This window comes from Macaca nemestrina, chromosome 4 (genome assembly GCF_043159975.1).
Source record: "Macaca nemestrina isolate mMacNem1 chromosome 4, mMacNem.hap1, whole genome shotgun sequence".
NCBI classification, from domain to species: domain Eukaryota; kingdom Metazoa; phylum Chordata; class Mammalia; order Primates; family Cercopithecidae; genus Macaca; species Macaca nemestrina.
This window is the reverse complement of record NC_092128.1, coordinates 103,901,458-103,920,562: the sequence shown is the minus strand read 5'-3', so window position 1 is coordinate 103,920,562 and position 19,105 is coordinate 103,901,458. Positions and strand designations below refer to the sequence as shown.

General features: G+C 37.2%; 1 protein-coding gene across 4 annotated transcripts in view; it reads right to left on the bottom strand.

The window, feature by feature from the left end:
• LOC105475849 (Bardet-Biedl syndrome 9) overlaps nt 1–19,105 on the bottom strand; it is a 555,557-nt gene that overhangs the window by 271,087 nt on the left and 265,365 nt on the right. For all 4 annotated transcript variants that reach the window (XM_011731402.3, XM_011731401.3, XM_011731400.2 and 1 more), the window contains 2 exons: nt 5,958–6,139; nt 1,646–1,722 (listed from right to left, as the gene is read on the bottom strand). In XM_011731402.3, the coding sequence (XP_011729704.2) occupies nt 1,646–1,722; nt 5,958–6,139 (259 nt within the window). The remainder of the gene's footprint in view (nt 1–1,645; nt 1,723–5,957; nt 6,140–19,105) is intronic.

The following is a 19,105-nucleotide window of genomic DNA, read 5'->3' as shown; positions in this document are numbered from 1 at the left end:
TGTAGGGCTAATGTTTTCCAATGAGATGAATATGATACTCTCAAGAAATCTCTTAAGAAAGAAAAAATAGTAACACAGGGAAAATGAAGCTGGAAAGAGACACCTACTTAACAGGAAATAGCATTCAGGGTTACCAATAGGGAAATATACATTATAACATAGTGCTACTACATAAGGCATTTTCCTACAAAGACTAAAAGTTCCTAAAAAACAGAAAGGGAATTCCTCATTCCAAACAGCCTATGTTGAAGAGAACCTATAAAAACTTATATAAGTTGCCCAAAGGAAAAAAAAAAGTCATTTCCACAGCAAGAAAATATGTGTACATTTGTCAGCTAACTAAGCAGAAATGTTCCACTTAGACTACACCCTTCAGGTAGAATGAAAAATGGTGTGTGCTGAATGGCCAATGTTTAAAACAGTGCCTCTACTATGTGACTCAGCTGAGTGAATGTTTCTTTCATATATAGTCCTACTTTTTTGTGTACCCAATTTACTATACTATCCAATGTTAATGCGATTTTTATCACAAATTGGATTGGTTGTTTATACTAAAATTAATCTTTTGACACTCATGATATATGTTTTAAAGTATGCTCTGATACCTAAATAATGAAGACACTTTCCAAGCAGAATTATATGATATAAACTCCAAATACGGTAAAATGAGTGAATTCAACCACTTTCCTAAATTGATCATCTGTTGGTAGAAACACAGATAAACTGCAGTCAGTGAGACATAATCAATCACATCCTAACAAGTGCTTATAGAAAACTAAGTGAGGAGATGAAGTAATATAATCAAGAATAGTCCTCCTTTCATCCTTTCTGTTTCTCAGTTGTATTAATTCACTCATTCATAGAGCAAATGTATATTGAGCACTCATTATTTGGCAAGCACTAAGGCTATAGTAGTGAACAAGACAACTCATGGACATAGATGGTTGTGATAATGATAATGATTATGATGTTGATGATTATTATAACGTTGAAAGAAGTAAATGTAATTTGATGATGACAATCATAACAATTATCATAACATTCAACAAAGTAGATTCTATTATTTATTCCCATTTTGCAGATGAGAAAATTGAGACTAAGAAAATTAAGTACCTTGTCTTGTGTCACACACATAGAAATAGGGGGAAAAGTAAGTATTGGACCAACTGTATACTCTTAAGCTACCCTACCACCACCACCACCATAATGTATTAAAGACTAGAAATCATCAAACCTTGAGCTAGGCCACTCACAAACCTTATCTCATTGACTCTCCAACAAAAATCTGGTAGTAGGGTCAGTATTATTCAGCTACATTAGTATTATGTCAATGCTATGGTACTATGAAAGTTTGAAAAAAAATTTTTTTTAAGTAGGATTCAGACTAGGGCAAGAAGCCCTTCTACTGCTCCCTCTTCCCCCACAACTCCACTTCTTTTTAAAACAGAAATCCTGCCCAAGGAGCTCCTTACTGGCACTAAGGAGCTACTGATGTTTTTATCTAGAAAGTAACAAGGCCTACAATTTGTTATCCTCCCTGAAGTGTCTACTTGGAGGACCAAACTTTAAACCAACGCATTTTGGTCCTAATTCATCAGAGTTTACCACTATTATAAACCCCTTTAAAATCTGCAAGTACACCTACAGAAACTGAATCAAAGTTAGGAGAAACCACGACAGAAACGTTCAAGTCATCTTCTCTCTCAGTCATAGGCCAAACACCTGTGAATTAAAAAAAGAAAAAGTATTTAATCATAAAGTAAAACCTTCTGTATATAGTTTTTCTTTAAAGGTGTGTCTATACCACATATAAAAAACAACCCCATAAACATACTCACGAGTTGAAAAAACTAATGCATTACAGTATTAGAAGCTTGATGCTAATTCTTTCCCTCTATAATATGGTAAACAATATTGTCTTTTTCTGAAGATATTAGCTAAGACGTGAGCCATTGACCGACCAGCATTAGGAATTTCAATGCCCTCTCTTTAACTACAAGTGGAAGCCCAAATCAGTACAGCCCTTTTGAAGGTAAGTTGGCTAGAACTATCAAAGTGTAAAATGTACATATCCTGTGACTTAATTCTACTCCCAAGAATGTATCTAATAACCATAACCATGCCCAAGGAGGTCTCTAATGTTAGTAGTTATTTTTTCAGAAATGAAAACAACCTAAATATCTATATATCTATTAACAGGCTAATTGTTAAATAAATCATGGTATATCTGTACTATGCAGTGTCCCAAAGTCATAAATAAGAGTGTTGTCCATCTTTACATGCTGATATTTTAAAAACTCCAAAATATGTCTACTAATTTTTAAAAAGCAAGATGCAGTACAATGTGTCTAAAATGCACATATTTGTGTCAAAACAATTACATAAACATGAATATTTTCTAGAAGAATACACAAAAACTCTTGATAAGGATTGCCTTTAAGGAGTGGAACTAGGATCTTGGGTTGAACAAAGATTCACCTTTCATTATTTATCCTTCTAGTACTGAATTATTTTTACCATATATATGTTATTTTCATAATTTTAACATGTTATATTGTATAATGAGATACTTATTCATAGTATCAACAAAGATCTTAAACAAAAAAAATTTTTTAATTACATATGTATTTTTATATATATATACAATATATATCTCAAACTATTGGCTGCCTACTTAACATGCATTCTTCCCTCCTCCCTCTGTGTATTGGAGCCCTAATTTTGTTGAGCTATTCACCTTCACCTCAGAGAAAGTCACCCCTCCCAGGCTCCAGGGTCAAATCCAATCATGGTGATTTCCTTCCACTGACCATTTGTTGTTTTAGGCATGAACATGGGACTTAATCCTGGCAGATGGAAGGTAAGGGAAGTTGGGAGTGGAGAGAGCTGGCACATGTTTCTGGGAAAGCTATTCCTCCCTAATAAGAGGAGAGACTCGGGAGAAATAGCCTGATGATTCTTCCCTAGAAATCATATCTGCACATAACACCTAGAATTGCTGAGATCACCCTGTGACCCTGAGAGGAAACATCCCCCACACTCCGAGGATGGCTGACTGAAAATACGAATCAGCTGTCTCACAAAAAAAGGAACTGCCCACAACTGCTATTGGGCATTCCCACCAAACTGCACAATTTGGAATGGGAATTTCCATAACTTAATGAGAGTACAAATGGCTATTCATTGCCCATCCCAATAACCATTCTTCAATTCTTTTTTACTTAAAGCCCAACTTTATGCTAAGCAACAAAGTACTCAGCTAAGTCATGTAATTTCCCAGCCAGTTTTGCAGCTTGGAGTGGCCGGTGAGATGTAAGTAGGAGCTATTCAGGGTGTGGCTTCCAAGAAAGCTCCTTAAGGGGGCTGACTCAGCAACAGATGTGAGGGCAGGAGTTCCAAAAGCCATGCTGGACCAATATATGACCCCAAGATAGAAGGAATCAAGAGTCCCTGATGACTGTGGAACTGCCAAGCCAACCCTGGACTGCCCATCACTGGGCTTCTTTTGCAAGAGAAAGAAAGAAACCTCTATCTTACTTGGGTATCTTGTGACATGTAGCCAGACAGAATCCTAAATGAACAATGTCACAAAATACAAATGATGCTACTACTCAGTGGTATCATCAGCTTAGTTATCCCGGACATTTCAAACGGGGTGCAGACTTTCGTTTATATCCCCACATCTTACTGCTATCTGTCCCTTTCTGAAGACACAGTTGTATGGATACCTATCTCAATGTTGCACCCAGTCCTTCATACTCACGCCAGGCAGACAACATGATCAACTATCTAAATCATAAATAAAATTCTGTCTTTGAAAGTTCCTACCAGTAGATGTTGTTGACTACCAGTAACAAAAATACTAGGCAGGATTCACATTAATGAGTTGAGTATGAAAAGCTTCAGAATCCATGAGCCATACAGAAATTATTACTATGATTTCATGCTTACAACATACATTCCTCTTATAACTTATACACATAAAATCAGCTTCAAAAACACTTTTATTACAGTAGATAATATACACCATGTGTACAACAAAATGTACTCTTTAAACTGGCTTTAAATTTTGCTGCAACTCTTCCTTTGAAAACACTTTTAAAAGCTTTAAATACTGAACATAACCCACAAGACTATGAACATTTTTTGTAAGTTAAAGCCTCCATACTAAAATAAGTGACATTAAAATGAATAATGGGGTCATCAAAAAGTTCAGCGTTTTAACTTCTCATAATAAAGAGAAGCTAAAACTGTAATAAAACAATTTTGTACTTTTATATAATTACAGGTATTTTAATAAACAAACATACCATGGTTTTATATGGGTACAAGATACTAAATTTTTTTCCATATCTAGAAATAAAATGTTCTAAATACCTCTCAGTTTAAAAAGTTTCCCTTTGTTTCTTTCCCAGAAATAAAACTAAATGATGGTGGCGTAGAAGGAGCAAGGAACTTCAAACATTAATTAAAAATTAAGGTTATGTAAATCATGCACTTTGCACCTAAGTCTGTGGATGTATCCCTAACTTAATTGGCAGTTATTTTAAGACATACCGAAGGATCAAGGTAATGACAAGTAAAACAGCCTAAACTTTCTCACCCAAAGTCATCACTGTAACCACCAAGAAATAACTTTTAGCTGTAAGGGATTTTCTGAGAAATTTCATATTCAATTAATGTTAATCAAAATATTATTGGCACATTACTGTGGAAAGGGCAAAATCTCAGGACAAAATTTGAAATGAAAGCCATATTATTTAACGAACTCTGGAAATTTCATGTTTCATGCCTATGCCACTCTTCCCCAACTATATTTTTAAATAACAAAACAAGACTTATAATTCTATTAATCCCAAAATTGCTAGTAACAAAAATTGAAAAAAAAAATTATATACTGCAGTATGACACATTCAGTTTTAACCACTCTCTATTTGACATGGCAGCGCTGACAACAAACTTCACTGGTTTACTCTCAAAACTTTCTAAAAGAATGTGTGAAACCAAAGCATAATAACTTTATTTTAATATTTGTATTTTTTAAATATATTATCTCAATTCCTCAGGACCAGAGGAATACAATGTTGGTAACATAGACTCAAAAGTACATAAATCTAGTAAAATGATTGGATCAGGATTAAGATTGGCTCTGTTGTTTTGGTTGGCTTTTGATGCTCTGCTTCTTTTATTATTCCTACTTGTTTTAACATTTCTTTTATGTGAAAATAGTCCATATTTTTTCTCATTAAAAAAATACTTTTACCTGACCCTGAAAAGGGAACTTGAAGTAATGCTTTTCACATGTCCAACTCAAACTGCAGGATTGGTGTTTTGTTTCTCCTTCTAATTTACAAAAAAATTATACCCTTGTGAGTCCCAAAGTAAGATAATATTGAGTTATTCAAAACTCAGGAACTGAAAATATCATCAGCCTCTGAGTCATTAGAAATCAGCATACTGCAAGCTACACACCATTTGGATGGTTAATTAACTACAAACATAAATTATGTCACTAAGCTGCAAATGACTACATTTTTAGTAACAAATGGTAGCTCAAGTGCTTTGCTTTCTTTTAAAAGAAGAACTAAAGTTGTTTCGGGAATATCAGAGTTAATAAATGACCACTCTAAATTTTAATGCTCTTCTCAAGGCCTAAAGCCACCACCCAAAGAAGTACTTCTTCCTTTCTTAGCATGTAAAGAAAAAAACTAGATAGTACTGTCCATGAAACATTAACAACAAAAGCATTTTCTTAATTAAAATATGTTTTCAGAAGCTATAACATACAAAGCAAACATAAAGACCTTGTGTGCTAAAGAGCAATACTGTTTTTACAAATATGACTTTAATTAAGCCTAGAGGAGAAAATTAATAAATATACATAATAATATCTACCTACAAGATAATGTGAATTCCACAATGAATACTAAAATAATAAAAAGCTGCAAACGAGATACCTTGTGATTTGTTAATATCTTTGATGATTTTCTGAAGTTCTTTCATTTCTACATCAAGTTCATCATAGTTTAGTTCTCGAGATTCAACATTTGGAGCTTGGAACAGAGAAGGATCTGTCCCCAGGTATGAACACTGCAAGTGACCATCATCACTCAGAGTGACTATCACTCCCTTTAAATCACTACAATAAGGAAGAGAAAATGAGACATAATTTTAAATTTCAGGAGAGTTAGTCTTGACCAACTACATTTTTACTCAATTCAGCATCAACACACCATTAAGAAAATAACTATATATCTATTTCTAAAGTTTTACTTCAAAGACTCAATTCAAATGTTTCAAACATGATTTGTATTTACAGAAGTACTCCCAATGTTAAGGTCCACTAAGGCAGGGGAAAAAGCCTAATTATTATAATAGCTACCACTTTTGGGGACCTAACTACAAAGCAAATCCTGCTCTGAGAGCATTTTAAGTACTGTTTTTAATCCTCATTCCAGCTACCACTTGGCATATCCGTAATAAGCATATGAATAACACTTGTGGAGGTACAATGGACCAAGAGATGGAGCTGGGCTGCTGGCTGGATGAAGACCAGGAATGAGGCAAAGGAGTGAAGACAGGACAATCCAGGGGACAGAATAGTAAACAAAGTTGATATGGGAAGCCATCAGAGGTCTTGCAAAAAAAAATGTGGCCCCTAGTCTTTCCTCATCCTTTTCCCTCTCTACCCTTAGGATTCACGTTTGCCCACTTTCCCAGGTCCTCCCATCACAGCTTCCTTCACACGCTCTCCTACTCAAGTGGCTTTCTGGTTTGTACTCTCTTTCTCTTCACTTTTAGCTAGAAGCAGCCAATTGTCCCATTTACTAGCTCTTTCTCTATCACTGTTTTTATTATCATTATCTTCTTTCCTCCCCATTCTTTCACTCTTCCTTCTCTCTTAGGCTCCCTGAGGTCTATTTTACTCTAGAAACTAGCCATAATATACAAATTATGGATAATTTTAGCACACCATTTTTTTAAATTTGTAAGTTTTTGTGAACATGTCATAAAAAGAAGCTGAGATGAATACTGTATTTGCTTCCTCCCTAAGTTTGCCAGAAAAACAAAAAAATTCAACATCGTCATAAAAGCTGTTTTGAGTTGATACATAATGGATTTGTTTGACTCACTTTTGTTTGTTAGGTTTTCTAAAGAAACTTTTGATTTTTTTAAAGTATTTTCTACTCTGTTCTAAAGGTTAGATATTAATCAAAAATAATAAATTGGCACAGTGGCACATGCCTGTACTCCCAGCTACTTGATGAGGCAAAGAATTGCTTAAGCCCAGGGGTTTGAATCCAGCTTGGCAATATAGCAAGAGACCTTGTCTCTAAAAGTAAACAAAAATAGAAAAATTATGAGAGAAAAGAGACTTTAAAATGTTGCTATTCATCTGAAAAAAAGGACATAAAGTATATAACAGATAAGGCATGTTAGAGTCTAGGCTTATTCAGAATGAACAAAAATGTTTAAAACTTCCCAACAGTGGATCATGGCAGGTAGTCATTTCATTAATCTAAAAGCTTAACTGGGTTGGGAGTAGATACAACCATTGCTCAGTTGTGCCCATAAGATGGCCACCAGCATCCACTTTACCACCTGCCTTAAACACAACATTCCAATACACATCGTCTCCAGGACTCAGGTATAGTCAGTGACATGCAACTCTGTCGTATGGCTTGAGAGGAATAAAAAAATAGATTGTTGTCACTGGTTCAACAGCTAAAGAACTAGACTAGGACTCAGGTGACTTGAGCTCTAGCTCTGATGCTGCCCCTATAGAGCTCAGCCAATTTGGGAAAGTTTTTCTAAATATTCTTTATCTGTAAAATGAGAAGGTAAGACTAGATAATCTTCAAAAACTTTAAGTTTTATGGTTGCTTCTGTCATCTACCCCTCAGAAAACAAATACTGCAAAAATGGAATGATCTTCCTAAAGTATGAAAAGCAACCCCAGAGAAAGGTTTGAACCTTTCTTTGCAGGTAACTGAAGCCACCTAGTGGCCATGGAAATCCCAACTTTCAGCTCTGACAAGCCCATTTCCAGAGAGCAAACCTTCCCTTCACTCTGAGTTGTGACTGTGGTCTATTCCCCCTTCTAGCCAGCCCCACCAAGGCCTAGGAACCCAATGAGTCCTCAGGAAACTCTAGGGTGCTAAAGCACAGACCTCTGCAGGGGCTTCTCAGAGAATGTGAGATTCATCAGTTCTTTGAATTCAAACAGGCATTTCCATTTCATCTTCATCCTTTGAACAGTCCATCACACAGAAAAGCTAGCATTACCCAACACAAGTATTTATCCCTAACTAAATTGATTTGGTCTTTGAGGTGAAAAGTTTATTACTAAATCAGTTTTATTCCACCAGTTTAGACAGCAAATAGCAACAATTTAGATACAAGGCATTTATCTAAAAAATTATCTGAATCTATGAAGTTTCTGAGTTCAGATAGGAAGACTTTGGATAATAGAGAATACATATATTCAGACTCTCTAAAAACATTTTTACTGGTATTTCATGTGTACAAATGGTAAAGACAGTAGCCAGGGTCTTCCCTCATCAAAAGAACAAATTTCACCAGAATGTCTTGATAGCTAAGGTAAATACAGAACTTAAGCAATTTACTTTTTATAAAATCAATGGGAAAAGACATTATAGGCTGGGGATGGTGGCTCACGCCTGTAATCCCAGCATTTTGGAAAGCCGAGGCAGGTAGATCGCTTGAGGTCAGAAGTTCAAGACCAGCCTGGCCAACATGGTGAAACATCATCTCCACTAAAAATACAAAAATTAGCCAGGTGTGGTGGCAGGCACCTGTAATCCCAGCTACTCGGGAGACTGAGGCAAGAGAATCACTTAAACCCAGGAGGCAGAGGTTGCAGTGAGCCGAGACCATTGCACTCCAGCCTGGGCAACACAACAAGACTCGGTCTCAAAAAAAAAAAAAAAAAAAAGACATTATAGCTTATTTGTTTCTTTTTATGGCTGAGTAGCACTCCCTGATGATTAGTGATGTTGAGCACTTTTTAAATGTGTTTGTTGGTTGTTGCATATCTTCTTTTGAGAATTGTCTATTCATGTCATTTGCAAAGATATGAAACCAACCTAATTGCCCATCAACCAATGAGTGGATAAAGCAAATGTGGTGAATACACACCATGGAATACAACTCAGCCATAAAAAAGAATGAAATAATGTCTTTTGCAGCAACTTGGATGGAGCGGGAGGCCATTATTCTAAGTGAAGTGACTTAGCAATAGACAACCAAATATGGTATGTTCTCACTTATAAGTGAGCGCTAAGCTATGAAGATGCAAAAGCATAAGAATGATGACATGGACTTTGGGGACTGGCAAGAGGGGATGGTTGGGAGGGGGTAAGGGATAAAAGGCTATATATTGGGTACAGTATATACTGTTCAGCTGACAGGTGCACCAAAATCCCAGAAATCACCACTAAAGAACTTATCCATGTAACCAAAAACCACCTGTACTCTAAAAACTATTCTTTTTAGATGAGATTCCTAGAGTAGTCAGATTTGTAGAGACCCAAAGGTGAATGGTGGTTTCCAGGTGCTGGGGGAGGGAGTTGAGAGATACAGAGTTTTACTTAGTAAAGATGAAAAAGTTCTGGAGATGGATAGTGGTGATGATTGCACAGCAATATGAATGTACCTAATGTCACAGAACTGTACATTTTAAAATGTTTAAAATGGTAAATTTTATGTTATATATATTTTACCACGATTTAAAAAAACACATAGCACCAAAAAAAGGGTGAATGAATAAATTTCAAAAATCTGTATTAAGAATGATAATATAGTATGTATTTTGTTTAGGGACATTAAAGCCTTCAATCTTGTATTTCTTTATCATTTTCTTTTTGTTGTTGTTGTTGTTGTTGTTATTGTTGTTGTTTTGAGATGGAACCTCACTCTGTTGCCCAGGCTGGAGTGCAGTGGCGTGATCTCGGCTCACTGCAACCTCAACCTCCCGTGTTCAAGTGATTCTCCTGCCCCAGCCTCCCGAGTAGCTGGGATTACAGGCACCCGCCACCACACCTGGCTAATTTTTGTATTTTTAGTAGAGACGGGGTTTCGCCATTTTAGCCAGGCTGGTCTCAAACTCCTGACCTCATGATCCACCTGCCTTGGCCTCCCAAAGTGCTGGGACTACAGGCGTGAGCCCCGCACCCGGCCTCTTGTTTTTAGTTTTTCAAAAAAATTCAATAGCTTTTGGGGTACAAGTGGTTTTTGGTTATGGTTTCAGGTTTTAGATTTAAGTCTTTGATCCATCTTGAGTTGATTTTTGTATAAGGTGAGAGATGAGGATCCAGTTTTATTCTTCTACATGTGGCTTGCCAGTTTTCCCAGCCCCATTTATCGAATAGGGTGTCTTTTACTCAATTTATGTTTTGTATGCTTTGCCAAAGATCAGTTCGCTCTAAGTTTGGCTTTATTTCTGGGTTCTCTATCCTGTTCCATTGGTCTATGTGCCCGTTTTTGTGCCACTACCATGCTGTTTGGGTAACTACAGCCTTATAGTACAATTTGAAGTTGGGTAATGTGATGCCTCCAGATTTGTTCTTTTTGCCTAGTATTGCTTTGGCTATGCGAGCCCTTTTATGGTTCCATAAGAATTTCAGGATTGTTTTTTCTAGTTCTGCGAAGAATGATAACAGTATTTTGATGGGAATTGCATTGAATCTGTAGATAGCTTTGGGCATTATGGTCATTTTCACAATATAGATTCTTCCCATCCTTGAGCTTGGGATTTGTTTCCATTTGTTTGTGTCATCTATGGTTTCTTCCAGCAGTGTTTTGCAGTTTTCCTTATAGAGCTCTTTCACCTCATTGGTTAAGTATATTCCTAAGATATTTTGTTGGTGGTGGTTTTTTGTGGGGTGTGTGTGTGTGTGTGTGTGTGTGTGTGTGCAGTTGTTGTAAAAGGGACTGAGTTCTTCATTTGATTTTCAGTTTTGTTGTTGTTAGTGTATAGCAGTGCTACTGATCTGTGTAAATTGATTTTGTACCCTGAGACTTTACTGAATTTGACCTAAGAGCTTTTTGGATGAGTCTTTAGGGTTTTCTAGGCACAAGATCATGCTACCAGTGAATAGTGACAATTTGACTTCCCCTTTTCCAATCTGGATGCCCTTTATTTCTTCCTCTTGTCTGATTGTTCTGGCTAGGATTTCCAGCACCATGTTGAATAAAAGTTGTGGAAGTGGACATCCTTGCCTTGTTCCGGTTCTCAAGGGAAATGCTTTCAACATTCCCCCATTCAGCATGATGCTGGCTGTGGGTTTGTCATATATGGCTTTTATTACTTTGAGATAAGTCTCTTCTATGCCTATTTTGTTGAGAGTTTTTATCATAAAGCTATGTTGGATTTTATCAAATGCTTTTTCTGCATCTAATGAAATAATCACATGGTTTTTGTTTTTAATTCTGTTTAAGTGATATATCACATTTATTGATTTATATATGTTAAATCATTCCTGCATCCCTGGGATGAAACCCACTTGATCATAATGTACTATCTTTTTGATGTGCTGTTAGATTCGGTTAGCTAGTATTTTGTTGAGGATTTTTGAATCTGACGAAAATTTTAACAATATTGTTCATGTGGGTTAATAAGTAAGGTTCTATGAATGACAGAATGTTACGCTGAAAGGAACCATCAATTAAATCCAATACTGTGTACCCTACTGCTTCGGTCTTAAAAGCAGAGTTAACATTGACAAAATCAAGGTCTCTGAATTATTATTGGTCTGTGAAGTGCATCAGCTAAGCTAAGTCACTAGAATAATGTACTTTACGAAGAATCAAGGTCAAAGATATTACATTCCTAGGACATTCGGTTATTTTGCAATTTCAGCAATGGGGCATGAAATTAAACAACAGAATTTTGCTCAGGAATCTGTAAATAATGATTTTATCACTCAGTAAACAGATTCCTTCCTTAACAAATACATTAAAGCAAAATTCCAGATGGATTTTTAAAGTTCAATTTAAACATATGAAACTACAAAAATATTTATCTCCCTTTGAGATGGTAAGAAAACTTTTGCTGTAAGAATGCAACGGAGGAAGCTACAAATGAAAGGATCTCTAAATTAAACTACATTAAATTTTTGAACTTGTTATAGGCTTAGGAATACAACATAATAAAACAAAGGACAAACTCAGAAAACATTGGCAACCAATATAAAATACAACATTTTAAGTTAAACCATGTGAAGTTCCTGATAATCAACTGGTTTTGACCTATAAAAACAATTTTATAGACCAGGCACAGAGGCTTACGCCTGTAATTCTAGCATTTTGGGAGGTCGAGGCGGGCAGATTGCCTGAGCTCAGGAGTTCAAGGCCTGCCTGGGCAACATGGTGAAATCCCATCTCTACTAAAATACAAAAAAATTAGCCAGGTGTGGTGGCGTGCTTCTGTAGTCCCAGCTACTTGGGAGGCTGAGGCAGGAGAATTACTCGAACCAAGGAGGCAGAGGTTGCAGTTAGCCGAGATCATGCCACTGCACTCCAGCCCAGGTGACAGAGCGAGACTCTGTCTCCAAAAAAAAACACAATTTCATATGTTAAATCTAATATGTAAAGAATTCTTACAAATCAATGAAAATAATATTATACCCAACAGAAAAAGGTTAAAGACCATCTACAGACAATTCACATATAACATTAATACAGTCAATAAATAAATGGAAAATTTTTCAAAATCAAAAAATGTATACTTTAAAACTATTTTTAAAAACATATATTTGATTAACACCTCAAACTAGCAAAAAAATTGTATTTAATGTGTCCAGCTGTTATAGAAGACACATGGAGACAGAAACTCTCATACACTTTTGATACCAATGTAAATTTTTTAGAATCCTTTTAGAGAACATTTTAGAAAAACATATCAAAAACCATAAAAATACTATTGTATTTTATGCAGTAATCTACTTTCACGGTTATTTTAAAAATTTAGAAACAACCCAAATGATAAGGGGGGAATATTTTTTAATTGTGGTGTATCTATAATAGAATGTTTAGAAACCATTAAAAATCATGTCTTATGAAATACCTGTTTATCAGAAAAAATAATAAATGTAAAAGCAAAATATAATACTGCATGTACATTTTATTGTTTATAAATATATATGTATAAAACACAAATTAGGAAAAATACCTAAATGTTAATAGAATAGTGACTATCTCTAACTAGTGAAATGATTATTTTCATTTTGTCTTATAGTTACAAAATAAGATTAGGGCCAGGCACAGTGGCTCATGCCTATAATCCCAGTACTGTGGGAGGCCAAGGCGGGTGGATCACCTGAGGCCAGAAGTTCGAGACCAGTCTGGCCAACATGGTGAAACCCCATCTCTACTAAAAATACAAAAATTTGCTGGGAGTGATGACGTGCACCTATAATCCCAGCTCTGCGGGAGGCTAAGGCAGGAGAATCACTTAAACCTGGGAGGCAAAGGTTGCAGTGAGCTGAGATCGAGCCACTGCACCGCAGCCTGGGCAACAAGAGCGAAACTCCATCTTTAAATAAATAAATAATAGAAGGAAAACCTTATTTTTTTTAAGAAAAAAAAAGTTCTATTTTCCATTCCCAGAGACTAATTTTGAATCACTAACTTAAAAATTAAATATTTGTGGGATTAAAAACATTTAACTAGTTTTATTTTTCCAACAAAGCCAATCTATAAAACGTGTAACATGAAATTATTTGAAATATAGCTCAATAGATAGAAAATAAATGGTTTCTTTCATGTCCTAATGCACTAAAACAAATGAATACTAGTTTTAAAAACAAAAAGAATATGCATTAGACCTAATGTTCTCTTGTTTGGCCTCATTTTATGCAAAATAGGAACATTTTAGGTTATCACATTGTCAAAGTCTGGTTTTTACTACTATATATAGATACCAAGGAAATCTTAAAACCCTCAATAGTATTTATTGCACCCCAAATTGTATTCTACCTCAGTAAGGAGCATATGATTGAAAGGCATTTCCCTTCAAGTGCAGTCAGCCACACTCAGTTCACACAGCTCTTCCTCAGTCCCAAAGTACTAGACATGGGCACTTGAACATATTGTAATCAATCTACCATCAATCATTTAAGACATTCTTATTGAGCATCTGCTATACAAGAGAAGCTATAAAGGCAAAGAAGACATGATGCTTGCTGTATAAAAAACATTGGTCTAATTGGAAGGACTTCAAACTTACTTTAAATAAAAGCAATTGCAACCCAATGTGGTAGACAGAGCACAGTAGGAAGAGAGTACAATGGCCCTGCATGAGAGAGCAGAGCAAGGCTTCACAGGGCAAAGGATGCAAAAGCTGGATCTTGATCTACAAGTAGATCCTCACAGATGAAAAACAATGGACGAAATAAAGGCAGAGGACTCCAGCCTTGGTGACCTCATTCAGTCTTAATGACTTTAAATACTTTCTTCATGCCAGCTCCCACCTCTATTTCTCCAGCCAGACATGTACATCCAGCCCCCTACTTGACAGCTACACTTAGAAGGCCAACAGACATCTAAAGCTCAACATGGCTACCCCTGAGTTCCTGATTTGGCCCCACCTTTCCAATTCAAAGCTACCCTCCTGCGTCTTTCATATTTCTGCTATTGGTAACTCCATTCTTTAAGCTGCTCATCCAGAAAGAACCTTAGAGCCATCCTTGACTCCCCCTCCCTTTTCTTTTTCTTGCAACCACATAAAATTCATCAGCAAATATTGCCAGTCTTACTTTTTAAATATGTCCAGAATCCAGCCACTTCTCACCAAGAACACTACTGCACACATGAAACAAACATTTCTTTTTTAGTTTCTTCTTTAGAGACAGACTCTCACTCTGTCACTCCGGCTGGAGTGCAGTGGCATAATGGCTCACTGTAACTCAAACTCCAGGGCTCAAGTGACCTGCCTCAGCTTCCCAAGTAGCTGGGACTACATGGTGCATGCCAACATACCAAGCTAATTTTTTTGTTGTTGTTAGAAATAGGGTCTTGCTATGTTGCAGGTCTGGTTGTGAACTCCTGGCCTCAGGTGATCCTCCTGCCTCAACCTCCCAAAGCACTGGGAATATAGGTGTGAACCACCACACCAAGTCTAACAAATACCCTTTAATCTGCCCTGGATAACTGCTATTAACCAGTCTCTCCACTTTTATACATGTGCCTCTACAGTAACTTTCCAACAAAGTAGTAAAAATATTCATGTTACCTTACAACTCTCCAGTGGCTCCTCTGGCACTCATAACGAAAACTCAAGTCCTTACAAGAGTCTTCAATGCCCTACATAATATGTTCCTCCACCTCATTTTCATTTTCTATTCTGCCAGAATAAAAAATGAAATTGTCTATCCTAGTGGTAGGAAATTGAGTTCCAGGAAATCTTGCCACTGCAGGTAAAGTGTTCTGTGGTCCCAAATAAACTTGAAAGAAAGTCTAGGCCACAAGAACCACAATTCCTGGGCAAGTCCTAGTGCTTCATTGGGCTCAGTGCCAGTGGACATGGAGGGCAAAAGACTTAATAAGACACCAGATTGGGCAGCCAAGGGAGTGCTTGCACCACCTTTCCCTCAACACCCAGCAAAGTAGTGCACAGCTCTGGAAAAGACCCCTTCCTTCAGCTTGAAGAGAGGAGAGAGGAAAGTAAAGAGTACTTTGTCTTGTAACTTGGATGACAGCTCATCCACAGTAGAATAAGGCACTGAGCAGCGACCTCAGGTACTCATTCAAAGTCCTAGCTCCCAGATGACATTTCTAGACATAACCTGGGCCAGAAGGGAGCCCATTGCCTTGAAGTGAAAGATCCACTCAAGGCAAGATTCATTACCTACTGATTGAAGAGTCCCTGGGCCCTGAATAGTCAACAGTGGTAGCCAGGCAGTACTCGTCATGGGCCTTGAGTGGAATTCAGAGAAGTGCTGGCTTCTGGTTAGCACATTCCCAACTGCAATGGCCATGGGGAAGACTCATTCCACTTCAGAAAAGGAGAGAGAAGAGTAAAGGGGACTTTGTCTTACAGCTTAGGTACCAGCTGGGCTGCAGTGGAATAGAGCACCAAGCAAGCTCTTCTGGTCCCCAATTCTAATCCTTGGCTCTCGGACAGCAAGCATTTTAGGACCTGCCCTGAGAGGGGAACCCACTGCTTAAGCCTGGCAGCATTCATCACAAGTTGACTGAAGAGCCTGGGGCCTGAGTGAATATCAGCGGTAGCCAGGCAGTACTCACTGCAAGCCTAGGAGGTGGTAGTAATGGAAAGAGACTAATGGGAGGGGAACAGAGGGGAGGGGAAGGGGTGGGGGAGGGGAGTGGAGGGGAGGGAAAAGAGTGGGAAGGACATTGTCTTGTGTCTTGAGTACCAGCTCACTGTACTAAAACAAAGCACCAGGTAGATTCCTAACTTTCTGATTCCAGATCCTGGCTCCCAGAGAGCATCTCTGGACCCACCTGGGGGCATAAGAAATTTATTGCCCGAAAGGGAAGGACACAAGCCTGGCTACCTTTACCACTTGATGATTGTAGAGCCCTAGGGACTTGAGCATATGTAAGTGGTAGACAGGCAGTGGTTATGAGAGGCCTTGGATTAGACCCAGTACATTCTGGCTTCAGCTCTAACCCAGCATACTCCCATTGGTGGTGGCCACAGGATTGCTTGTGTCACTACTCCCTCCGCTCCAGGAAGCACAGCAGAGAGAGAGAGACACTCTATTTGTTGGGGAAAAAGTAAGGGAAGAAAGCAAGAGTCTCTCTCTAGTAATCCAGAAAATTATTCTGGATCTTATCCAAGTCCACCAAGCCACAGTGTTACTGGGCTTCAGGTGTCCCCTAATGCAGATATGGCTGCAGTGACCCAAAATCTACACTGTAACACCCAAGATCCTCTGAATACCTGGAAAGCCTTCAGAAAAAGGGCAGGTACAAACAAACCCAGACTGCAAAGACTACAATAAATATCTAACCCTTCAATGCCCAGTCACTGATGAACATCCACAAGCACCCAGGCTATCAAGGAAAACATGACCTTACCGAATGAACTAAATAAGGCACAAGGATCTAATCCCAGAGAAACAGAGATATGTGACCTTTCAGAGAAATCAGAAGAGCTGTTTTCAGGAAACACAAAGAAATTCAAGATAACACAGAGAAGACATTGAGAATCCTATCAGATAAATTTAACAAAGACATTGAGATAATTTAAAAGAATCAACCAGAAATTCTGGAATTGAAAAATGCAACTGACATAATGAAGAATGCATCAGAGTGCCTCACCAACACAACTAATCAAGTCGAAGAATTAGTAAGCTTGAAGACAGACTATTTGAAAATATACAGTCAGAGGAGACAAAAGATAAAATAATTTAAAAACAATAAAGCATACCTACAAAATCTAGAATATAGCCTCAAAAAGGTAAATCTAAGAGATATTAGCCTTAAAGAGGAGGTAGAGACAAAGATAGAGGTAGGAAGTTTACTCAAAGAGATAATAACGGAACTTCACAAACCTAGAGAAAGATACCAATATTCAAGTACAAGGAGGTTACAGAACAGCAAGCAGATTTGACACAGATAAGACTCCTGCAAGATCATTAATAATCAAACTCCAAAAGGCAAGGATAAACAAAGGATCCTAAAAGCAAGAAGAGAAAAGAAACAAATGCCTTACAATGGCGCTCCAGTATGTCTGGCAGCAAACTTCTCAATGGGAACTTTACAAGCCAGGAGAGAGTGTCATGATATATTTAAAGTGGTGAAAGAAAAAAAAGAATTTTTCCTAGAACAGTATATCCAGCAAAAGTATCCATCAAACATGAAGGAGAAATAAAGATTCTCCCAAACAAAAGCTGATAGATTTCATCAACACTAGACCTGCCCTACAAGAAATGCTAAAGGGAGTTCTTCAATCCGAAGAAAAAAAAAATGTTAACAAGCAATAAGAAATCATCTGAAGGTACAAAACTCACTGGTAATAGCAAGGACACAGAAAAATACAGAATAGTACAACACTGTAATTGTGGTGTGTAAACTACTCTATCTTGAGTAAGAAGACTAAAGATGAACCGAATCAAAAATAAGAGCTACAACAACGTTTTAATACATAGTACAATAAGATATAAGATATAAAGAGAAACAATAAAAGTTAAAAAGCAGAGGGACAAAGTTAACTGTAGAGTTTTTATCAGTTTTCTCTTTGTTTCTTTGATTTATTTGCTTGTTTATGAAATCAGAGTTAAGTGTTCATCAGTTTAAAATAATAGGTTATAAGATCATATTTGCAAGCCTCATGGTAAACTCAAATCAAAACACATACAACAGATACACAAAAGATAAAGAGCAAGAAATTAAAACGTACCACCAGAGAAAGATAACTTTCACTAAAAGGAAAACAGGGGTCCAGGCACTGTGGCTCACACCTGTAATCCCAACACTTTGGGATCCTGAGGCAGGTGGATTACTTGAGGTCAAGAGTTCAAGACCAGCCTGGCCAACATGGTGAAACCCTGTCTCTACCAAAAATACAAAAATTAGCCAGGCATGGTGGCACATGCCTGTAATCTCAGCTGCTCAAGAGGCTGAGGCAGGAGAATTGCTTGAACCCGTGAGGCAGAAGTTGCAGTGAGCTGAGATCACACCACTGCACTCCAGCCTAGGTGACAAAGCAAGACCTCATCAAAAAAAAAGGAAGACATGAATGAAGAAAAGAAAGAAGAGAAGACCAGAAACCACAGAACAAAATGGCAGGAGTAAGTCCTTACTTATTAATAATGAAAGCTGAACATAAAAGTACTAAACTGTACAATCAAAAGACATACAGTGGCTTAATGAATTTTTTTAAAAAAAAGACCCAGTGATCAACTGCCTACAATAACATGCTTCACATGTAAAGACACAAACAGACTAATAATAAAAGGATGATAAAAGATATTCCATGCCAGTGGAAACCAAAGAAGACAAGGAGTGGCTACACTTATATCAGACAAAATAGATTTCACAACAAAAACTATAAAAAGAAATGAAGGAAGTCATTATATAATGATTAAAAAACTCAATTAACCAGAAGACATAAAAA